Source organism: Molothrus aeneus, chromosome 1 (assembly GCF_037042795.1).
Source record: "Molothrus aeneus isolate 106 chromosome 1, BPBGC_Maene_1.0, whole genome shotgun sequence".
Taxonomy (NCBI): Eukaryota; Metazoa; Chordata; class Aves; order Passeriformes; family Icteridae; genus Molothrus; species Molothrus aeneus.
This window is the reverse complement of record NC_089646.1, coordinates 106,349,702-106,368,550: the sequence shown is the minus strand read 5'-3', so window position 1 is coordinate 106,368,550 and position 18,849 is coordinate 106,349,702. Positions and strand designations below refer to the sequence as shown.

Genomic DNA, 18,849 nt, shown 5'->3' with positions numbered 1-18,849 from the left:
GTTAGAAAGGCAATCACATTGTTGCAAACTGAAAAGCAATTCAGTACAGCATCTGGGGAATTTTATTTAGGAATAAAGCATAACTAGAATATGAAACAAGCATTCAAAGTCAGAGAAGAAATTTTGTGCTTGCTTTAGAGTAAATTAGAAACACTTTTCAAAGGTGTAGGAATGCAACAAATACAACTGTGTGTGGTACTTTTTCTTCAGTAATGAACAAGTGAATTTGATATCTTAAAAATGTACCTTAAACTTCATTCACTCTATGGTTGAGCTCAACATGAAGTAACTCACTTGCTAATCCAGGAGACTGTAATTATAGTGGAAGAAAAAAGGCTGGAGGTAATTGCTGACTAGAAAACTTTGTTACAGAGTCACTTAACATCCCAAAAGTTTTCCCAGTACTTGGTATCATCTTGTTCAGGAGGCCACTAATTAGAAATCAAACTCAAGAAGCAAAGGAACAAAATTCATGTCCACATTTCTTTTAATTTTACTCAGAAATATAAAAGTGCAAGTTCTGTAAATTAACAACATTTACAGTACATCACAATAAATATGCCACCTGGTGACATCTAAAAATTCTAGTTATTTATCTGAAATGAGTTGTACTGAGATAAAAACTGCATCAACATCAACAAAAAATACCTGTCCCAGTAAAGATGGCCTTAATATATTCCTTAGCAAGATGCATATTCCCTTATTGCTATTAGACCATGCCTCCGAGTTCCACAGTATAAAAACTTACTAGTTTACACAAAAGACCATTGATTTTTTTTTTCTCATCACAGGCACAATCTAACATAAAAAATAATTTTGCCATATACAGTGTAGGAGGGTCTCCTACAAGGAGGGGGGAGGGAAAAAGTAACTAATACAGAAACATACAGTTGTGATGATTTGCTAAGCCCACAGGAAAGCTGCACTTTGCACAGAGTTATTGAACTGTTACATGAACATATAATGTCTTTCTATACCCACTCCTGGCCTGGTGAGAACAGACCTTTTAATAAATTTACTACAATTTTCTAGCTACCTCCAAGTATGCAGACTCTAAATATCCCAACAAAAATTGCATGCAGGTGCTTTGTGTCCTGAACAGCCAAGTCTCACATCATATTTAAGGAGTGTATTTAAAAAGAATTTTGCCAGTAGCTGCACCATTCCCAGCTATTTACCCAGAACAGACTGTCTGATTGAAAAACATTAAAAGTCAGATAGGACAAAATAAGATTTCAAGTACATTAAAGCCCATTTTTAAAATAATTATTTGAACTCTAAGCAGTCACTATATACATATACAATATATCATTTTCTAGTCAATATTTATTTGGATTGACCAAATAAGGTTGAACACCCATTTATGACTCAGTATTACTGTCAAAGTGGAATAAAAAAATCCCAGTGTACTACCTGTAACACACCTAGATTATACAAAAATAAAACTGCTTTATAAAGAGTTCCTCCTCTCCTTCAGGAACTGCAACAGAAGTGTTAAACTGCTCTAGGAATGCCTTTCATAGCAGAACTATGTCTTTCTAGAGAGAAATAAAAGTGTCTCAACCATTTCATTTGGCCTACCAAACAGGACATTACTTCTCTCCTCCACATCAGTCTTGCTTTAGATGTAACCTCAAAAGCAAATCAATGAAGGTTAGGTGTGGGCAAAGTCTAGAACTTTGGCAACATGCTCTACAAAAAGGTAAGAAGAAACAAAAAAAGCTTAAGCTAAGGAACTGTTTAAGGCAACCTGACCAAAGTAAAGATAAGGCTTTTGGATAACTATTTCCAAGGATATCCAGTTTTCTTAGCTTTGCAAAGTAACACAATTCAACTAACTTTATGGTCAGATTTCCATTCATAAGCTTCTGCTTCTTTAAAAAAATATTTACCTTCCTAGAATATAATATTAGCTGAATATAAAACATAAGGAAATACTACACATTAAGGACAAAAGTAAAAAAAAGCTACAGATAAGCACACTGATGGCCAAGTATTAGAAATTATATGGTCATGACAAAAGCTTTAGGCTCTCTGAGGTATTTCAATAACTTGACATCACAGGCTTGAAATACTGCACAGAGACTGAAGGTATTGTAATATTGGTGTAACTGCCAAAGCAGTTTTGTGGGTTGGCATTTTTTTTGGTTGTGGATTTTTTAAATACCTTTAAAGGTCACTGCTGTAAGGATCCAGCAGCTTGAATGAAAAACATGTAAAATCTTAATATGATATTCAGAATGTAAGAGCCGAAATAAGAACTGCCCAAGCAGTAGCTGCATGTCAAAGGATTTGTCTGGAATGTACCAGAAGCAAAGAACTTAAATATTGACATCATTGATATCACAAATATGAGCTGGGTTGGTAGGAAAGGGATAAAGAACAAAAGGGGGTGAAAAGTTTAAAATTCACCATTAGCCATCATGAGATAACTGGCAAAAGCCACTAAAAAGTAAGATTTGCTTTTTGTGGCTGAACAGTTTTCCTCCTCTTCCAATGTGCTGGCTAATACCTGGAGAAAAAGGAATATTCTGACCACTTCCAACCTCAACATTTATACCAACTACTTATGTTGCATTATTCTAATTAAACCAAAAGTGTTCCTCCTGGCAAATTTTACATGAAGACCTGTTTTAAAAGGTAAAAATCAACCTTGCCAATGTTGTTGAAGTAAATAATGTGCTTATTTAGGCTCACCCACAGAATTACAAGTAATTGTGTTCAGCTTGGTTTGAACAAAATAAAAAATGAAGAGTTAAAAACACAAGGTCACTTAACCTTCTTCCTGGTTGATTTACCTTTAGTTAAAATTGTAATGTTTTTACTCAGCCATACTAGGAAAGTGTCTCTGGCACAAGTGGTTTTCAGAAGAAAAGCTGGACTTCCCAACAGCTCTTTCTTCTGCTTCATCCTAAAGTGCAGGAACTGTGGGAAAGGATAGCAAGCCTTCCTGATGGTCACTGTGGAACCACTTCCCTTAGAGAGGCTAAGGCTGCGTGTATGCGGACGTGCAATCTGTTCTCAAAGTCATAGCCAGTAAATTCCTCCTGGGGGAAAAAAACAAGGAAAAAACCCCAAACATACACCTATTAGCCTCCTTCACTTCAGGATATGCAGATAATTTTGCTATTAAAATCATGTTACAAAAGTGTCCAAAGAAAAGAGGTGAGCTGGCGACTGCATGTTGCAATATCCTCATATTACCCACAGCAAGGGAATTATTACAGAAATTCTAAGTTGGTAAAGAGGGCAGATTGAAACTCATATAGTTGAAGAGCACCTGAGGGGTTCTACTAATCCAAAAGCTCCAGAAAATCCCAACAGGCCCAAGGCAGGAACCAGATGGAACACACAAGGAATGGAGAATTGTAATTTTCAAAATTTCTGTAGCCAATTGTTGCTTGAAAAACTTATCAAGGTTCTAACACTTGCAGGAGCTGTCAGTGATGTGGGCTCTGTGTGATGGCTGACCTAGCAGCACAAACCTATGGAGTACACATAAATGTGTACCGTGCACATTAATGCACATCCACGTGACAGGAGTTGTAGATTACAGATGAGGGACACCACCACTTAACATCCACTCCCCCTTCCCCAAACCCCTGGAAACACAACCTCCCAAATGCCCTTTCATTTTAGACAATTAAACTAGAAAATGCCTTAGTTTTTACCTTGGCTTGGAGGAGTAAGGTTTTGCCTCTTGGCACAGTCTACAAAAAGACAAACATTGCATTGGAAACACATCACAAATGTTACAGAATATACTTTAAGTAAATGAGCTGGTGAGATGGAGTAGCATCTCTACCTTTGAAAAAGGTACTGAGCAGACAAAACCCTCTCAAATTAGGAAATTGGAAATACTAATGAGGCACCCAGGAGAAGCACTTTTATGTATTTCTAGTCGTCTACAGAAAAGGTGAAATTAAAGAAACTACAAAGTCCTATTCCCTTCTCTTTCTTAACCATTATGGAGCTCTAGCACAACACCCCAGCTACTAAATGAAATTTTGTATAAACAGGAGTCACTCACCTCTAGTTCCAGCTCTTGCTTTCCCCCACCCCATCCCACTTTGTTGAAGTCAAGCATCATTTCCCTCCTCATTTTCTGAGTGCCACGAGAGGGAGTCTCCTCCACATCCTTCATACACTAAACACTACCACAGCTCCTCCAGCTGAGGCTGGTTCAGCCCTCAAACACCCTACATGGGGCACATTCAGCTACTGTGTGCACACACTGCATGTAAAGCAGGAGGAAGGAAGGACTGCTCTCATGTTCTTCAAGTCTTAACATGCCTTCACTACCCACATTTTTGAGGTTTCTTTTAGAGACACTTGAGGTGATCAAATTTAAACATGAACGCGGAAAGAAAGAAAGGCAGCAGGAACTGTTATGGAACTCAGACCTTCCTTCCAGGCTCCAAAGCCCAGCTCTAAGTCTTAGGGCAGAAGGGTTTTCAAAAAGAAAATTAGTTTAAAAAGCATTTTATAGTTCTGTCCTTTGTCATGATAATTTTCTTTATTGAAAGTTTTTCCTCTCCTTCTCCCTTTAAGGAGAAGGCTCAACCCTAACTAAATGTGACAACAGCAAAACCAACTGAAAACAGAATCTTAAGAATATGAAATACTTTCAGCTCACTACTTCATAGACCACATACAGTGAAGGGGAGGTTCAAGTGACTACCCTGTGACCACTTCCCCCCTAACCTGCCATCTGATTAACAACAGAAGGTGGCATAAACTCCAAGGACTGGGGTTACACATTTGAGGAGAGAAATGGCACCAAGAGTGCTGCACAAGCTGCTCTGGTTTAAGATTCTCTGAGGTAGGGTATGTGCAAAGACCTGAACAATTAAATGTACTGTCAGCCAAGCCATTTGGGTAATCTGAAAGGGAGGTGGATTATTTTCTTCCACATCCTGAAGAACAAAACCCTCACTACTCAGGGTGGAAGTCAAAATGCCCACACAAACAGCTTTAATGGAATTTAAATGACTAAAAAGCCACTTGCTATTTCAGGAAGGCATCAAATTCTGTTTGGAGAGGATAAGTACAGGTGAACTTTGAATGGCATCCAACAGGATATTAAATAGGTAAGAAAAGGACCCTAGGCATCTACCACACTAAATACCACCTGCAGACAAGAAATCCCTGCCTACCCAAGGCATTCTGGTGAGGCCTTTGTTGCCACCAGCATCAGGAACACTCTCAATAGTACAAAACTAAGACACTGTGACATAAAACTCATTGCATTTCTTGGACTGAATCCCCATCCCCCACAAAGTTGTAGGTTTCTTTATGGTAGGTATAAAACATATTTTTAAAACTTCATATGCACAGTCACCTACAAACTTTGTTTCATTCTTTGCATACTGGTATGCTGACTCCTTCCACTACTTTTGTAAGTGTAAAAATAGGTCATGCTATTACCTCTGGATTGTCCAACAGGATACAGCCAAGTTCATAGCAAGCATATGGCTGGACATACAAGTTGCTTTGACGGCAGAGTTCATCTTTAGCAGCTCGCTGAAAGTACTGTAAAAATGAAAAGAAAAAAAGAAAACAAAGGTGGCAGAGGTACATTAAAATTGACTGGCCATTACTTCCAAACAATGCAGTAGCACCATTCAACTTCAATCTGTAGAAATTAGCCAAAACTAAAATGAGAATATATTAAAAATTTACAATGGTGTAAATTCCTAGATGTTTTTACCAATACTACTGTATCAAGACAAAACTATTAGTTTGGATTTTTACCAAGTATTATAGTGACTGATTCAAGAGGTTTTCCAACTTAACATTTAAAAAAATATTAGCTCTAACAAGAAACTGTGACATCAAAGATGAAGTACCCAGATTATTTAAGGTATGTGAGAGAGAAATGGGGCAGGGGGAAGGAGGGTTTAAAGCCAGCATCTTGCTACTTATATGAATAACATTCTATTTTGGGGAGGAAAAAGGAGAGTTGTAACTACAGTTCAAAACCTGGAGTGGTGGCAAAATTATTCTTTGGTATGTGATAATAATCAAACTCCTCTCTCTAACATGTCCAGAGAAGAAGCAGCAAATCTGTGCCTTCAAAAGGTCAATCTCTAAGACACTTTAAAAAAAATTAATTTTCTTTGATGGACAAAGTACATCTAGCAGAGAAAAAACTTTTATTCTTCCCAGCTTCCCCTTAACTCTTGTTACTACAAACCACTTTACTGCCATGTTCATTCAACAAAGCCAATTACTTTCACAGCACAGAATATAATGAAGACATGTTAAATCAGAAAATTTTAAAAGAAATTCTGTTCGAATTCACAAACCAGAATGATCAGTGGCACTGAAAAACTAATGACTTGCTGAACACTCCTACTGAAAAGTATTCACTATTTTTAAAAGAACTGTTTATAAAATAGGAATAATGGAGGAAATCATCATTTAGCTACTTACCTGAACAGCATCTTCAGAATTTCCTAAACATTTGTGTATGGCACCAAGAAGCAAATTCCTCAAACCAGCAGCTGATGAATCATCCACATCATGACAAGCTTAATGAAAAGATTCCAGTAAACAAGGTGGATTGAAATACTTTTTTAGACAAGAACTGTGATTTACATTGCCTTTTAGTCTGATATTTAAATTTTGCCAGAAAAAGCAGATGCTAGTAACATTAATAGAAAGACAAGTAAGTTGTTTTCTTTTAAATACAACCCATTCTGTATGAACCTCATCAAGAAATTTATCACTCCTGAGAGCAGTTCTAACAGGAATGAATGGGTTGAAGTCAAAGGCAGTTGGTGTGTTCTTCTCAAGAAGAGGATTGATCTCTACTGGTCTTTGAAATATCCACTAAAAGGTATACTTAAAAAAAAAATCATCTCATTCTGGTGTTACAGGACACTGGTTAGTCCCACATATTGAAAGAAAAATACACAGTCCAAGTTAGAAGGAACACAGGGCAAGCAATTCAAACAAACCTGAGTTTTTCTAAACTGAAGCCAAGTGACAGATGCACAAAAATTTGTACTGGACTCAGGAACCCAGTCTAGAGTGTTTTGGCACCACAATTCTCAGTGATGATGGGAGGATAAGGTAATTTGCCAGACCTTAGCTGGTCCACAATCTGGGGACAGACTGTGTCTCAGCTGAGTAGTGTGCTCTGTTTCCAGGAAAAACTGAATCACAATGCATGGAACCCTTTCTAAATGAATCAGACTCCATTTTGATCAAGCTTATCAGTGCCAGCTCTGCTAAATCAAGGTGAGCTCCACGAGGAGCCATTTGCCCTTGTCCACACCAGCACCTCCAGGAAGGAGAGTACAGGGCTATTCATCTCATAACTGCTGTGTCTGGAGCAGTGCAGCTCCTTAAAACATTTTGCCTCAAAGTATAAACCCTGCCAGATCTTAACCAGCTCTCTATTCACAACACAAATAATCCACAATCCTAAGAAGCCACCTATGGATAGATAACTATAAAGTGGCTTCATGGAGTATTTGCATTGTCAGTTCTTGTGTGGATTACAAGTCTCAAGTTATTTGGCATTTTACTTAGAGAGATACAAGTGGATACAAATTAATTCCTTTGAATTCTAGCCCTGAGGAAAAGCCTGGAAATTCACCCCAACAAATTACAATCCAATTGTTCATGACAAGAGAAAACAAATGTGGGAAAAAACCTGTTATTCATGTTTTTAGAATACACATAAGGTGCAGAAATAACATTCACTGTACAGAAAACTTTCAACCAGGGATGGCTGATGCAGATATATTTGTCAGTGTCAAACTCACAAGCAATGTATGTCTGAATTTGAAGCCATACTGCTATTTCACATTAAAATGTGAACCACTGACTGGAAGCTTACACAAGGGAGACCTACACTGCCACTGAGTGTGCAGGAGAGAATACAAACTCCTTACACCCTCTAAAGCTGACCATTCTGAAGGCAAATGACAGCAAAAAAAAAGCCCTCAAATTTATTTTGATGTAAGTAAATCTGATTTTAAAGCCTACCATTACCTTTGTGACTAGACAACTAGGAATCTGACTATAATCCACAGCAATCATGCAATTTAAATGGACGAGTTATCTCAAATTAAAACTGGAACAAACACCCCAACTAGTCCTGACTCTTGACTTCGAGACTGGAGTTTTCTAGCATAACGTGAAAATTGTGTATAATCCCCAAAATTCCACAATTAAAAAAAAAAAAAAAGGGCAACCCGTGGCAGACAATTTTAGTTTTATTTTCTAAATGAGCAAGTAATAATCAGAGGATTTTAGAATGGTTTGGGTTGGAAGGTACCTTAAAAACCATCTAGTTCCAGCCCCCTGCCATAGGCAGGAATACCTTTCACTGGACCAGGTTACACAGAGCCTTGTCCAGCCTGGAACACTCCCAGAGATGGGACATTCACAGCTTCCCTGGGCAATCTGCTCCAGTGCCTCACCACCCTCACAGTAATTTCTTCTTAATATCTAATCTAAATCTGCCTTCCTTCTGTTTAAATCTATTCCCTTGTGTCCTGTCACTCCTGCCCTTACAAAAAGTCCCTCCCCAGCTCTCTTGCAGGTCCCCTTTAAGAACTGAAAGGTTCTCTAAGGACTGCCTGAAGGCTGCTCTTCTCCAGCTTGAACATCCTAAACCCTCTCAGCCTGACCTCATAGGAGAGGTACTCCAGCCCTCTGATAATCTGTGTGTCCCTCCTCTGGACCCACTCCAACAAGTCCATGGTGGAGCGGGTCCAGAGGAAGGACACACAGATTATCAGAGGGCTGGAGCACCCCAGATCTGGACACAGCACTCCAGGTGGGATCTCACCAGAGCAGAGCAGAGGGGCAGAACCACCTTCCTGGACCTGCTGGCCACAGTCCTTCTGATGCAGCCAATGGGCTGCCAATGCAGGTTAGGTTGAGCTTCTCTTCAACCAGCTTGAAACTGTTTGCAGAATGCCAACAAGAGTGATTGCTGGATGGAGTAAGAAGCACTGAACACTTCATAATACACACTGCTACAAGAAGCTTCACATGACAGACACCCAAAGTCAGCTGGAGACTAAGGAAGAGGCAACCACTCACCACTAAGAGGGTCCCAGGACAAAGAGAACACCTATCACGTCATAGATAACCTCACAAGCTAACTATTTCCTCTTAGAAGAAAATTGACATGCAGGAATGAATACATTGTTTTAATTTTTTTTCTATTTTGTTGCTAGGTTTAAATGAGTTACATTTTGCTTAGTGACTTGGAACAGTAACTATCATGCTACTGTTTCATTTTAAACAATGACTAGCAAACAGCTATATGCAGCAGGCAGTTACAACTTCTCCCAAAAACCTGTAAAAATGAAGCATTAGGCAGAATCATAATGGGTCACTATTCTTTTGTTACTCACCTGTATTTTGCTATGACACATGCACACAAGTTAAAATGTCCATGCTACTGCAATTAGCTACTCCACATAACAGCACAAAATCATACATCTCATTTTAAAATGTAAATAAATAAATCAAGGAGCCGTACATACCTTGACTCATATGCTGTAAGTTCGAGAGGGAACAGTTTGGAAGGGCTTTCCATAAGTATAACACTTCAATGGATGCCAGGACACAGAGCTCTTTGGTTGGTATTTGTTTCCTAAATCTATCTGCCTGCAAAGTGCAAGAAAGAAGGAAGGGAGATTCATAATTTTTTTTTCTTTAGAGGGAACATGATATTTACAAACAATATATCACAAACACTAATTTTAACTGTTTTAAACAGTCACACAACAATTTTATGAAATAAAGTCAGTGGTAACTTTGCCTAAAGATTTTATGACTAAAAATTAAAATCTTGCAACTAATTTAAGAGCTTACATATTCATCAAAATTAAAACCTCCTTGTATGCAGCCTGACTGGGTTTTACTGTATTTCACAGTCCCAACACAAACTGACTGGATGCTGAGACAGTACCATCTGCAAGATAACCAGTTGAGAGCTATTTCCTAGACAACTCCTAGCTCTCAAAAAACAACTAAGGCTATCACAAAACAAGACAAGATAAAAAGGAGTAAGAAAGGCAAAGCCAGAAGGAAAATTACCAAAGCAACTACATTATCATGTATTTTTATCTGTAATAATTACTTTGCTTGTAGAGTGAATAGCTAATTCACACTTCCTTTGTTAGGTCCTTCAAATGATACTATTATTTTTCCACACTGTTCCTTCCCATAAATTCTACAGAAGCAGGACAGCAGAAAAGAGATGCATGCTGCTAAAGAAAATACTGAACTAAATACTGAACTGTCATCAGTGTACTAAAACAAGTCAGCCTATGCAAAAACTAACCTTTTTCACTGAAAATTGTTCAATCTGATTGTTTTTTCTCTTGAAAAGCTTCTGAACTTCCTTGAACACATTCTGAGCACCATTAACATCACCAGTGGCTCCCTGACACACTGCAAGGAGTGTCAGAAACAAAAATACATTAACAGAAACAAAAATACATTAACAGTACTGGGATATGAAACAGGAAAAATTAGGATGAGCTATCATATGGTCAGAGAGAACACTCCACACACTCACTTCCAGAAAGTTATCTAGACTGAAGATTTGACCAGCATGGTAATCTCAACTCCCCCAGGTACCCTCTGTGTTCATTAAAAAGTCAGTACTATTTTTTACATCCATTAAAGGAAGTAATGCCACCAAGCTTGTGAAGTGGTAATAATTCTATCAGCATGGAGAGGGGTGTACAGACAGGCAGGTACATGTATGAGCATGCAAGTGTTGATTATGGAAACAAACACAATTGTCCAAGTCAAGCCTGGCACAAAGCTGCATGTGCAGCAGGCAGTGTGGAAGGCACTACATGCACCAGCAAGTTTCCCAAGAGAAAACAGTGCCAAAACCTTACCACATCACTGACTTACCATTTCCCCAACAGCCTGGATTTACTCACCTGCTGTTAAATAAGCATAGTAGCACTGGGACCACCTGGATTCATTTTTAAGCCTTTCGAAGGATTCAAAGGCGTCTTTGAAGTTCATCTCTATCATGCTGCACCAACCTAAAAGCAACACTGATTTAACTTCAGGGGAAGTACAGTAATTCAAACTTGGTGTCAACATGATTGAAACACACAGTTCTGTTGTGTTTGTTTTGTTATGAGAGCTGGAGCACGTTTAACAACTATAAAAGTAACTGGAAAATTAAAAACAAAAACAAATGACATACATTTAAAATCTGATTTAAATTTACTGGGACATTTTGAATTAGAAGATTCCATAGGAAATAATTAATCCACGTCTCAGAGCAGGAACAAAAACATATACCAAAACCTCTCAGTTTTAAAATTTAAATACTACATTTTGTAGAATGATGAAACTTAGACAGCTACTACTTTTTCCATTAGTATTTTCTACTATGACAAGATCCCATTTAAAGCTTGAAGCAACCTATCTTCTCCACTATAAAGACTTGTATGCAAATTAATACCATATATCATATCCTGCTATTGACAGAAGGAAATAAACAAGAAATACAGACACTGTGAACTCTGAAGCCTCAAAACTGATTAGTTTTTGGCACAGAAATGATGAATCCATAGACAAGTCAGATGAATTTATTTCTAATTTTAAATCAAACTCAGTAGGCTAACAGTTTGCCCTTGTTTCCACAGTCTACTCTCTGATTTTGCATCACCTTGTACTTGCAGATAATTTTACAATGAAAAAGTGCTGAATTCTACTTGTCTAAACAAGTAGAATTCAGTAAACCATAATTTACCCAAGACAAAGGCCAGTAATCTAAAACCTTTTTTAAAAATCCTAGTAAGAAGTCTCCAGTTTGTTTACTGAAGCTGCCAATGAAAACTTGAATGTGAGCTATTTATGGTGTAAACACATCCAACATACCTATTTCATATAAGCAGACATGTTGAATCTCCCTTTGGTCTGTTGCAAGTTCCAAAGCAGTATGAAATGAGGTCAAGGCACTATTAATTTGACACTAACAAAGGTGAAAGAAAAAGAAAAAAAATCAGACACCTGAAATTTAAAATGAGTTGGATAATTTAATATTGATAAAGAAAAATTTGTATTTCTTCTAATAGGAAGTTAATAAAAACTAGAGTAGAGGAGTTTAATAGTGTAATAGCAGCCAGGTCAGATCATGCCTCCACCTTCAACCTTTAAAATCAGTGACTATATTCCTCCTATGTGCTATTAAGTCCAAAATTCATTGGGTTTGTGCAGTAACCTTTTAAGTAACCTCACTTCTACTTTTACTAGTCAATCCATCTTTAAAAATCATATTTTTAACATCTGCTAATGAAGTTTGGCTTTCTGCACAAGAGGATACCTTTAGTGTTTGATTTCATTTATTTTGAACTTTTCACCTCTTCCCATACACCTCAGAAACCCCTTCAAGCAACAATTAATAGAGAATTCATAAATGCTGTATGATACATAAGAAGATAAAAAAGCATATGAGAGAAAAAGCATTTTGATAAAATCATTGGCTAACAACAGCTTAGTAAAAAGAGCTGACATTTTCCTAAGAACTAGAATGACAGCTCTTTTGACTACCTGGTTTTCCCAGTCTGGAATGGGACTTCTCCCTATCAATCATTATGGGGGGGAACAAAAAATCACTATTTAATTAAACATACTATATATTCCAATATAGCCTATACCAGCCTTAATACTGTTCCTGTATTTATCACATACATTTATTATACTTTATACAACAGAAGAATTTTTAAGCCCCACTCTGCTGACTAAGCATGTGAGCAAATGAAACCCTTGAAAATGCAAACTCACCATCTATGCCAACATAACTGAATTAAAAAATTCCTACAAAAATCTACAGCATGGTAGCTTAAGACCAGGCACACACAGAGCTCTGAAATTATTGTATTAGGTTTTCTCCTTTGTCTCATCAGGGAAAACTGGTTTAGTTGCTAAGGAATGATTTAACTGAAAATAATACACATTGCATCAAGACAACACAACTGCCTGCACAGGGAGCCACAGCTGTATCAATACAAACACTGTACACTTGGAAAGTATAACAGTGATTGAAATAGGATGCTTGTTGGCAAGGCAGACAAATATACAACACAGAAAGACAGGTGAGTTATTTGTGCTCTCAGAATTGTTAGGGAGCCTGAGCCAGATGCACTTTGCTCACTCCTGTACCAGCACATTCTCTCCACTACACATGACTCCACTGACACTGCATCACCCCAACACACCTTCCCAGAAAGTAACTGCTATGGGCCCAGTCTTAGAGAAAAGATAAAATAAAAGAACATCACTTTAGAACTTTATTTCTGTGCTAGGAACTCAAAAGCTTTGCTTCTGAATCTATGTCTTCAACACTTCTGAGGAAAATAACAAAAAAGAAAAAAAATGTAAATACTTAGTTCTCTTCAAAGATACACTACCTCCTAAACCCCTAACCATTCTGAAATGGAAATCACTTATTCCATACAATGACTACTGGCAATCAACTCATTGTCTGCAATGCTGTACACCTGCCTGGAGCAGCACAGGAAATACCAACCACCTTGCAATATTCAAGTCCAGTTTGTTGGATATTCAAATCTTCTATAACCCACCTCTCTAACTCTGAATCTCTCACATGTTTTGACATCTGCCTAAGTTCTCCTTCAGCATCGAGCTTATTTAAGTATGTTTCAGAGACATTCATTAATAATTAAAGTTTCAATCATCTCCAGGGATTGCAGCAACATCCTGGAATATGAATTACTACTCTTGGTGTTAATTCTTAAATTAATTACTTTCTGTTTACTGCTTAAAAGAGCAAACAAAAATAATTACAACATCCTAAGAGTCGGCAAGTGTAACATCCTGGCTGCACCTGAAATTGATGCTCTTGAGATTTATAAATACATATACACACACTTGTAATTCTTTCAGTAGGTATCACTGACATCTCTTTTGGACATAATACAAAGACAAAAAAAGACCAACCTATAAAATATGTAGTATACAGAACTACAAGACCATAAAGAGGATTAATAAATCTAATGTGAGAAGAAGCCTAGTCTTACATTTCTGGACTTCAGATTAAAACTAAAAGCACCCCAACCCAACAACTAAGCATCAATAGAGCTTACCAAGACAATTTGGCTTCGCAAGACAGCATGCATTTATTTCCCAGAGCTGTTCTGAAATCTCAGGACCCTTTCCTTCTCTATTCTCAATCACCACTCTGAATTCATAAAGCTTTTAAGAAGTCATGCTCAGAAATAGGGAAAAATTAAAAATCAACTTCTAAAAGCTAATAATTTACACCAGAGGATGTTATATGGATGTTCCAAAGCCTGTATTTTCTATTCCTTAACACACTAAAACCTATTTTTCCTTAGACGAGTCACAAAATCAAACTAGAATAAAATTAGGACATTTGTATTTTATAGGAACAAGTAACTAGAAAAGTCGGCACAATTCCTGAAAATAAACCTTGATATTATGCATGCTCTGCAATTTTTTTTTACTTTAGACACTACTGTGATTTTCTTCCAGAAAGTTCATTTAGGACTTCTCAATGCTTGTTATTACTCTTGTCCTCAGTCTGCTTTTCTGTACCATACCCTCTCACCCCTAAATAAGAATGATGGTGCTGATACCATAACACCTACAAAAGGTAACTAACAAGCAAGAGGTGCTTGTAGGCATTACATTTAAGCACATGTTACCACTACACATTTTCTGCAGCCTGCTCATCAACCAAACTTCTTCAGCACACCTGAAAGTACCACTGGTGCTCTGCCTGTCACGTGGAGTATTTGGTACTTTTTCCTTCAGACTATTTACCTGCACCTACCCCAATGGAAAATGTGAATCAAGCCTCAGAACCTGAGGGGTTTCTTTGCAGTTTTGCAGCCAGAGATTTCCTGTTGTTTATATATTACATATATTTTGAGGCTGGAATATGTGCCACATAATCACAAATCAAGCACAGAAATGTCCATAAAAGTAGCCTTAGTAAATTATGCAAAAGTCAGTAAAAATACTATTTTTAATACACAGTCTCTTAACCTACTCCTTGGAAAGAAAAAAGACATTTGATCAACCTAGGAATGCAACCTTTAACTTTCTGGTGCACTTTCATTCCAGTCTTTCCAGGATCTTCCTTTCCTTTCCCTTAACTTGCCCAATTCAAAAGTCTCCAAATGCTTTCAGACTTTTCTCTTGAAAATGTGAATCTGGGAAAAAAAAGCTGATAGATAATCTGCTCCACATTTATCACACCTGTAAGGCTACTTCTTCAAAAACTGAAGTCCGCTAAGGGTTTTACTGACTAATATCCATTCCTGCTTTTTGGGGCACAAAGCATTATTCAGTCCCATGCTGTTCATTTGTCTTTTATAGACACGAAGGTTTCACAGAGACAGTGCTTTCTCCTTGACTGCCTTCCTTGGCAATTTTCTCCTTTGTCAGATTTGTGTCTCACTGTCCAGTCCTGAATTACTGCTCCTGCCTTTTGAACAGTTTCCCTGTCTCCAAGGGTCCATGGGCTGAACTGTGCTCCTTACTGCTTTTTTCCATAGAAAAGAAAAGACACATACATACAGTATGAAGGCTTCCTAATGGAAGCTGAATATACCATCAGCTGAAGGCTACAAAAAATGTATGCAGGATCACAAGAAAAACATTTGATGGACTGAGTACTAGCAGGCCCTAAATATAAACCCTACAACCACAAATGAAACACACAAGGTCTTCTGAGTAACATCAGAAGGGGCCTTTTATTCATCCGTACTATAATACTGTGTCACAGAACTGTTAAAAGATGTAAAAGAAGGATTCTATATATAAGCTTCAGTTCAAGGTATACTTTTAAGTGCATATAGGTTAAAATACAATTCTGGTAAGCCACCTGGAATAATATCCCATGCCCACTGGAAAGAATTTAAACCTAACTGCACTAACAGTTTCAAGGAAGGCCAAACAATTTCCTAGGCTTTGCAGGAGCTCTCCTCACCCACCTTAGAAATGAGGAGGAAATTACAACTCAGCATATTAGCCTGTAATGTCAGAGTTTCTGTGCACTTCTGGTTCAGAATCACAGAATTGTTTAGGTTTAAAGAGACCTCCAAGATCAGCCCAACCTTTGACCAATCACCACCTTGTCAACTAAACCACAGCACTAAAAACCACATCCAGTCATTTCTTGAATACCTTCGGACAGTGATCCCACCACCTCTCTGCACAGTTTGTTCCAATGCTAAACAACCCCTTCTGTGAATAAATTACTCCTGATCTCCCACTTGAACCTCTCCTAGCTCACTTGAGGCCATGTCCCTTCATCCTATTGCTCACTGCCTGGGAAAAGGGATAAATCCCCAGCTGGCTACACCCTCCTTTCAGGCAGCGGTAGAGAGTGATAAGGTCACCCCTGAGCCTCCCCTACTCCAGACTAAACAATCCCAGCTCCCAGCTCCCCCCAAAGACTTGCTCCAGACCCTTCACTACTTGTGCTGCCCTTCTTTGGACACACCAACAACTTCAATATCTGCCTTGAATTGAGGGGCCCAGGACTGGACAGTACTTGAGGTGAGGCCTCACCAGTGCCCCCAGACAGAGGACACAGTCACTGACCCTGCTGAACACACTAATATGCTGTGGATGCTTGTAAGACCAGATTCAGCACACATATAAGCACAAATGTGTTGTGCAGAACCCAGTGCAGCTCCCCATACCATTGCCACCAGTCACATTCCTTCCTTCGCGATTATGCCAACAGCATCTAAGCAAATTAAGCTGGAAAAGTCCTACTAAAATCCAGAAGAGCCCAAGAAACTTAAACTGGAACATTCGGACACAGCAAAACCTCTGTGACTGAGCACGACTTGGACCAAAGAAATGATGGGGGAAGGGGGAAGAGGCTGCTGAATGGAAAAGCACTCATGAAAACACACACATGAATAGCAAAGGGACATTTTAATTCCTGTCAGCAATGAAAAAGCTTTCTGCTGACTAAGGGCATGGCTACATAGCATAATGCACTGCATTCTGCCTGCCTGAGTTAACTAACTTATTTAACATGGCCACGCTGTCTCCACTCACTTGGGGATAAACTTCACCATCCCCATACAGTATCTGGAGTGTATTATACAGTGCATTAATGCAGTGCAGTATCATAGACTGCATTAAATAATGCAGTAAGATTACATTTTAACAACTCTCATTTGAAATATTACAGTTCTCCAGAAAGGGACTGACCACACAAAACTGACACTTATCCCAAATACATCCTCTTTCTTTACACATACACTCAATTTATTAACAACTTATGTTTAGACTTTTGCTGTAATTTGCCCTGAAAGTCAGAAGAATTATCTGAATTTTATTCCTCATTACATTAAAATGCAAAGTTATAACCTGCATTCATTGTGTAGTTATCCCCAAAAAATTTGATTTTTACCATAAGAATGGAATAGGCATATAAATGAATAAAACCCACTAAGGTCTCTCAGGCAACAGCAATACTTTCCCAAGAGCGACAACTTGCCTGTGAGAATATAGTTCCCAAAATGCACCACTGCTTTCAAAAAGACAGCAAAAAAAAAAAAAAAAAAAAAAAAAGAAAAACAACATTCAAATCCCATGTAGGAATATGCCTGCAAATCTGAAAGGGCACTGAAGCCTGTTCCTCTGCTCTGTTACTACCTCTCTGGAAATACTGAGTACATCTGAAAGACTTAGCTGAAAATCTAGCAAAGAATGAACACCAATATCAACATCTCAATTAGCTCTTGTAATTATAATGTTGACATGAAGGGTTTGAACATTCTGGGCTTCTGCTTTTGTGTTAGGTTTTCTGGTTCATGTAATTGGTCAGAAAATATTCTGATCTGATAAAAGCAGTGGCTAGGAGTTGAGTAGTACCTCAAACAGATTCTTAGAGAATAATTCAGCCAAAATCCACAAGGCTGCTGCAGTATTTGAATAATGCTTTGCAATAGCATTCACAAACACATTTTCAGTGAATACATTTCTGCTCAGGTCAAAGTTCACCCTTAGTAACAGAAAACATCCTGGTGTGACCTCTGAAAAGCAAAGTAGTTATTTAAGGGAAACTACTGCAGAGAATTAGCTGTATATGAACAATGCATAAAACAGAGAGGAAGATAAATACTATGTACTCAGCAGATAATACTCAATTTTAGCTTGACAAGCAAAACTGAAATAGCTCAAGAAATCTGAGTGGCCAAATGCACTTCCTTTAGCACAGAGTTGCAGAAGTATCAAGTAGCTGAAAAATAATTTCAAAATGTCCTTAATTCAGATAGATGCAGTGGGAGAGCAAGGTCTGCATGTGAACTTGAAACTAGGAAGAACTTAATCCAATCTTTCTTATCTTCCCATGTACCTGCATCTTTAGTCACAATCTGCTGAAGCTTGCACAGTTCATTCACATCAGAAAAACGTAAGGAACAATCAGGAGGAAAAATCAGTCTAAAGGATGAAAATGTGCAATACCTCTAATCGCTGTATCCTTCCCTTGAAGAACATGAACAGAGAAGAATTTGGATATGCAGATTCTTTTTTGGCAAGAATTTCTTTTGCCTCCTTCAATCCTGCCTTGTTATCGCTTCCATCAAGGGCAAAAAAGGGACGAACAACTGTGTGGTACCACAACAGAGCTAATCTAAAAGAAATGTAAGAGTAAAAAGGATTACAGCTTGTAAACAGAAATTTAAGGATAACATTCTACACAGACAAACTTTTAAATTATTCTGGAAGACAAAGATAGATATGAATCTTGTATTATAAAATCTGGCTTTATGCTTTAAACACAATACTACTGCCATACATCAATGTACTCCTAAACTGCACCTGAACATA

At 38.0% G+C, this 18,849-nt stretch overlaps 1 protein-coding gene across 1 annotated transcript in view; it reads right to left on the bottom strand.

Annotated features, from left to right (window-relative positions):
* Nucleotides 1–469: 469 nt before the first annotated feature.
* The window catches only part of TTC39C (tetratricopeptide repeat domain 39C), a 37,047-nt gene continuing 18,667 nt past the window's right edge, over nt 470–18,849 (bottom strand). The window contains exons 6-14 of the mRNA XM_066546459.1: nt 18,484–18,652; nt 11,884–11,977; nt 10,929–11,036; nt 10,316–10,425; nt 9,513–9,636; nt 6,436–6,533; nt 5,428–5,532; nt 3,672–3,710; nt 470–3,047 (exon numbers count right to left, since the gene is read on the bottom strand). Coding sequence (XP_066402556.1) covers nt 2,958–3,047; nt 3,672–3,710; nt 5,428–5,532; nt 6,436–6,533; nt 9,513–9,636; nt 10,316–10,425; nt 10,929–11,036; nt 11,884–11,977; nt 18,484–18,652 — 937 coding nt within the window. The 3' untranslated portion in view covers nt 470–2,957. The remainder of the gene's footprint in view (nt 3,048–3,671; nt 3,711–5,427; nt 5,533–6,435; nt 6,534–9,512; nt 9,637–10,315; nt 10,426–10,928; nt 11,037–11,883; nt 11,978–18,483; nt 18,653–18,849) is intronic.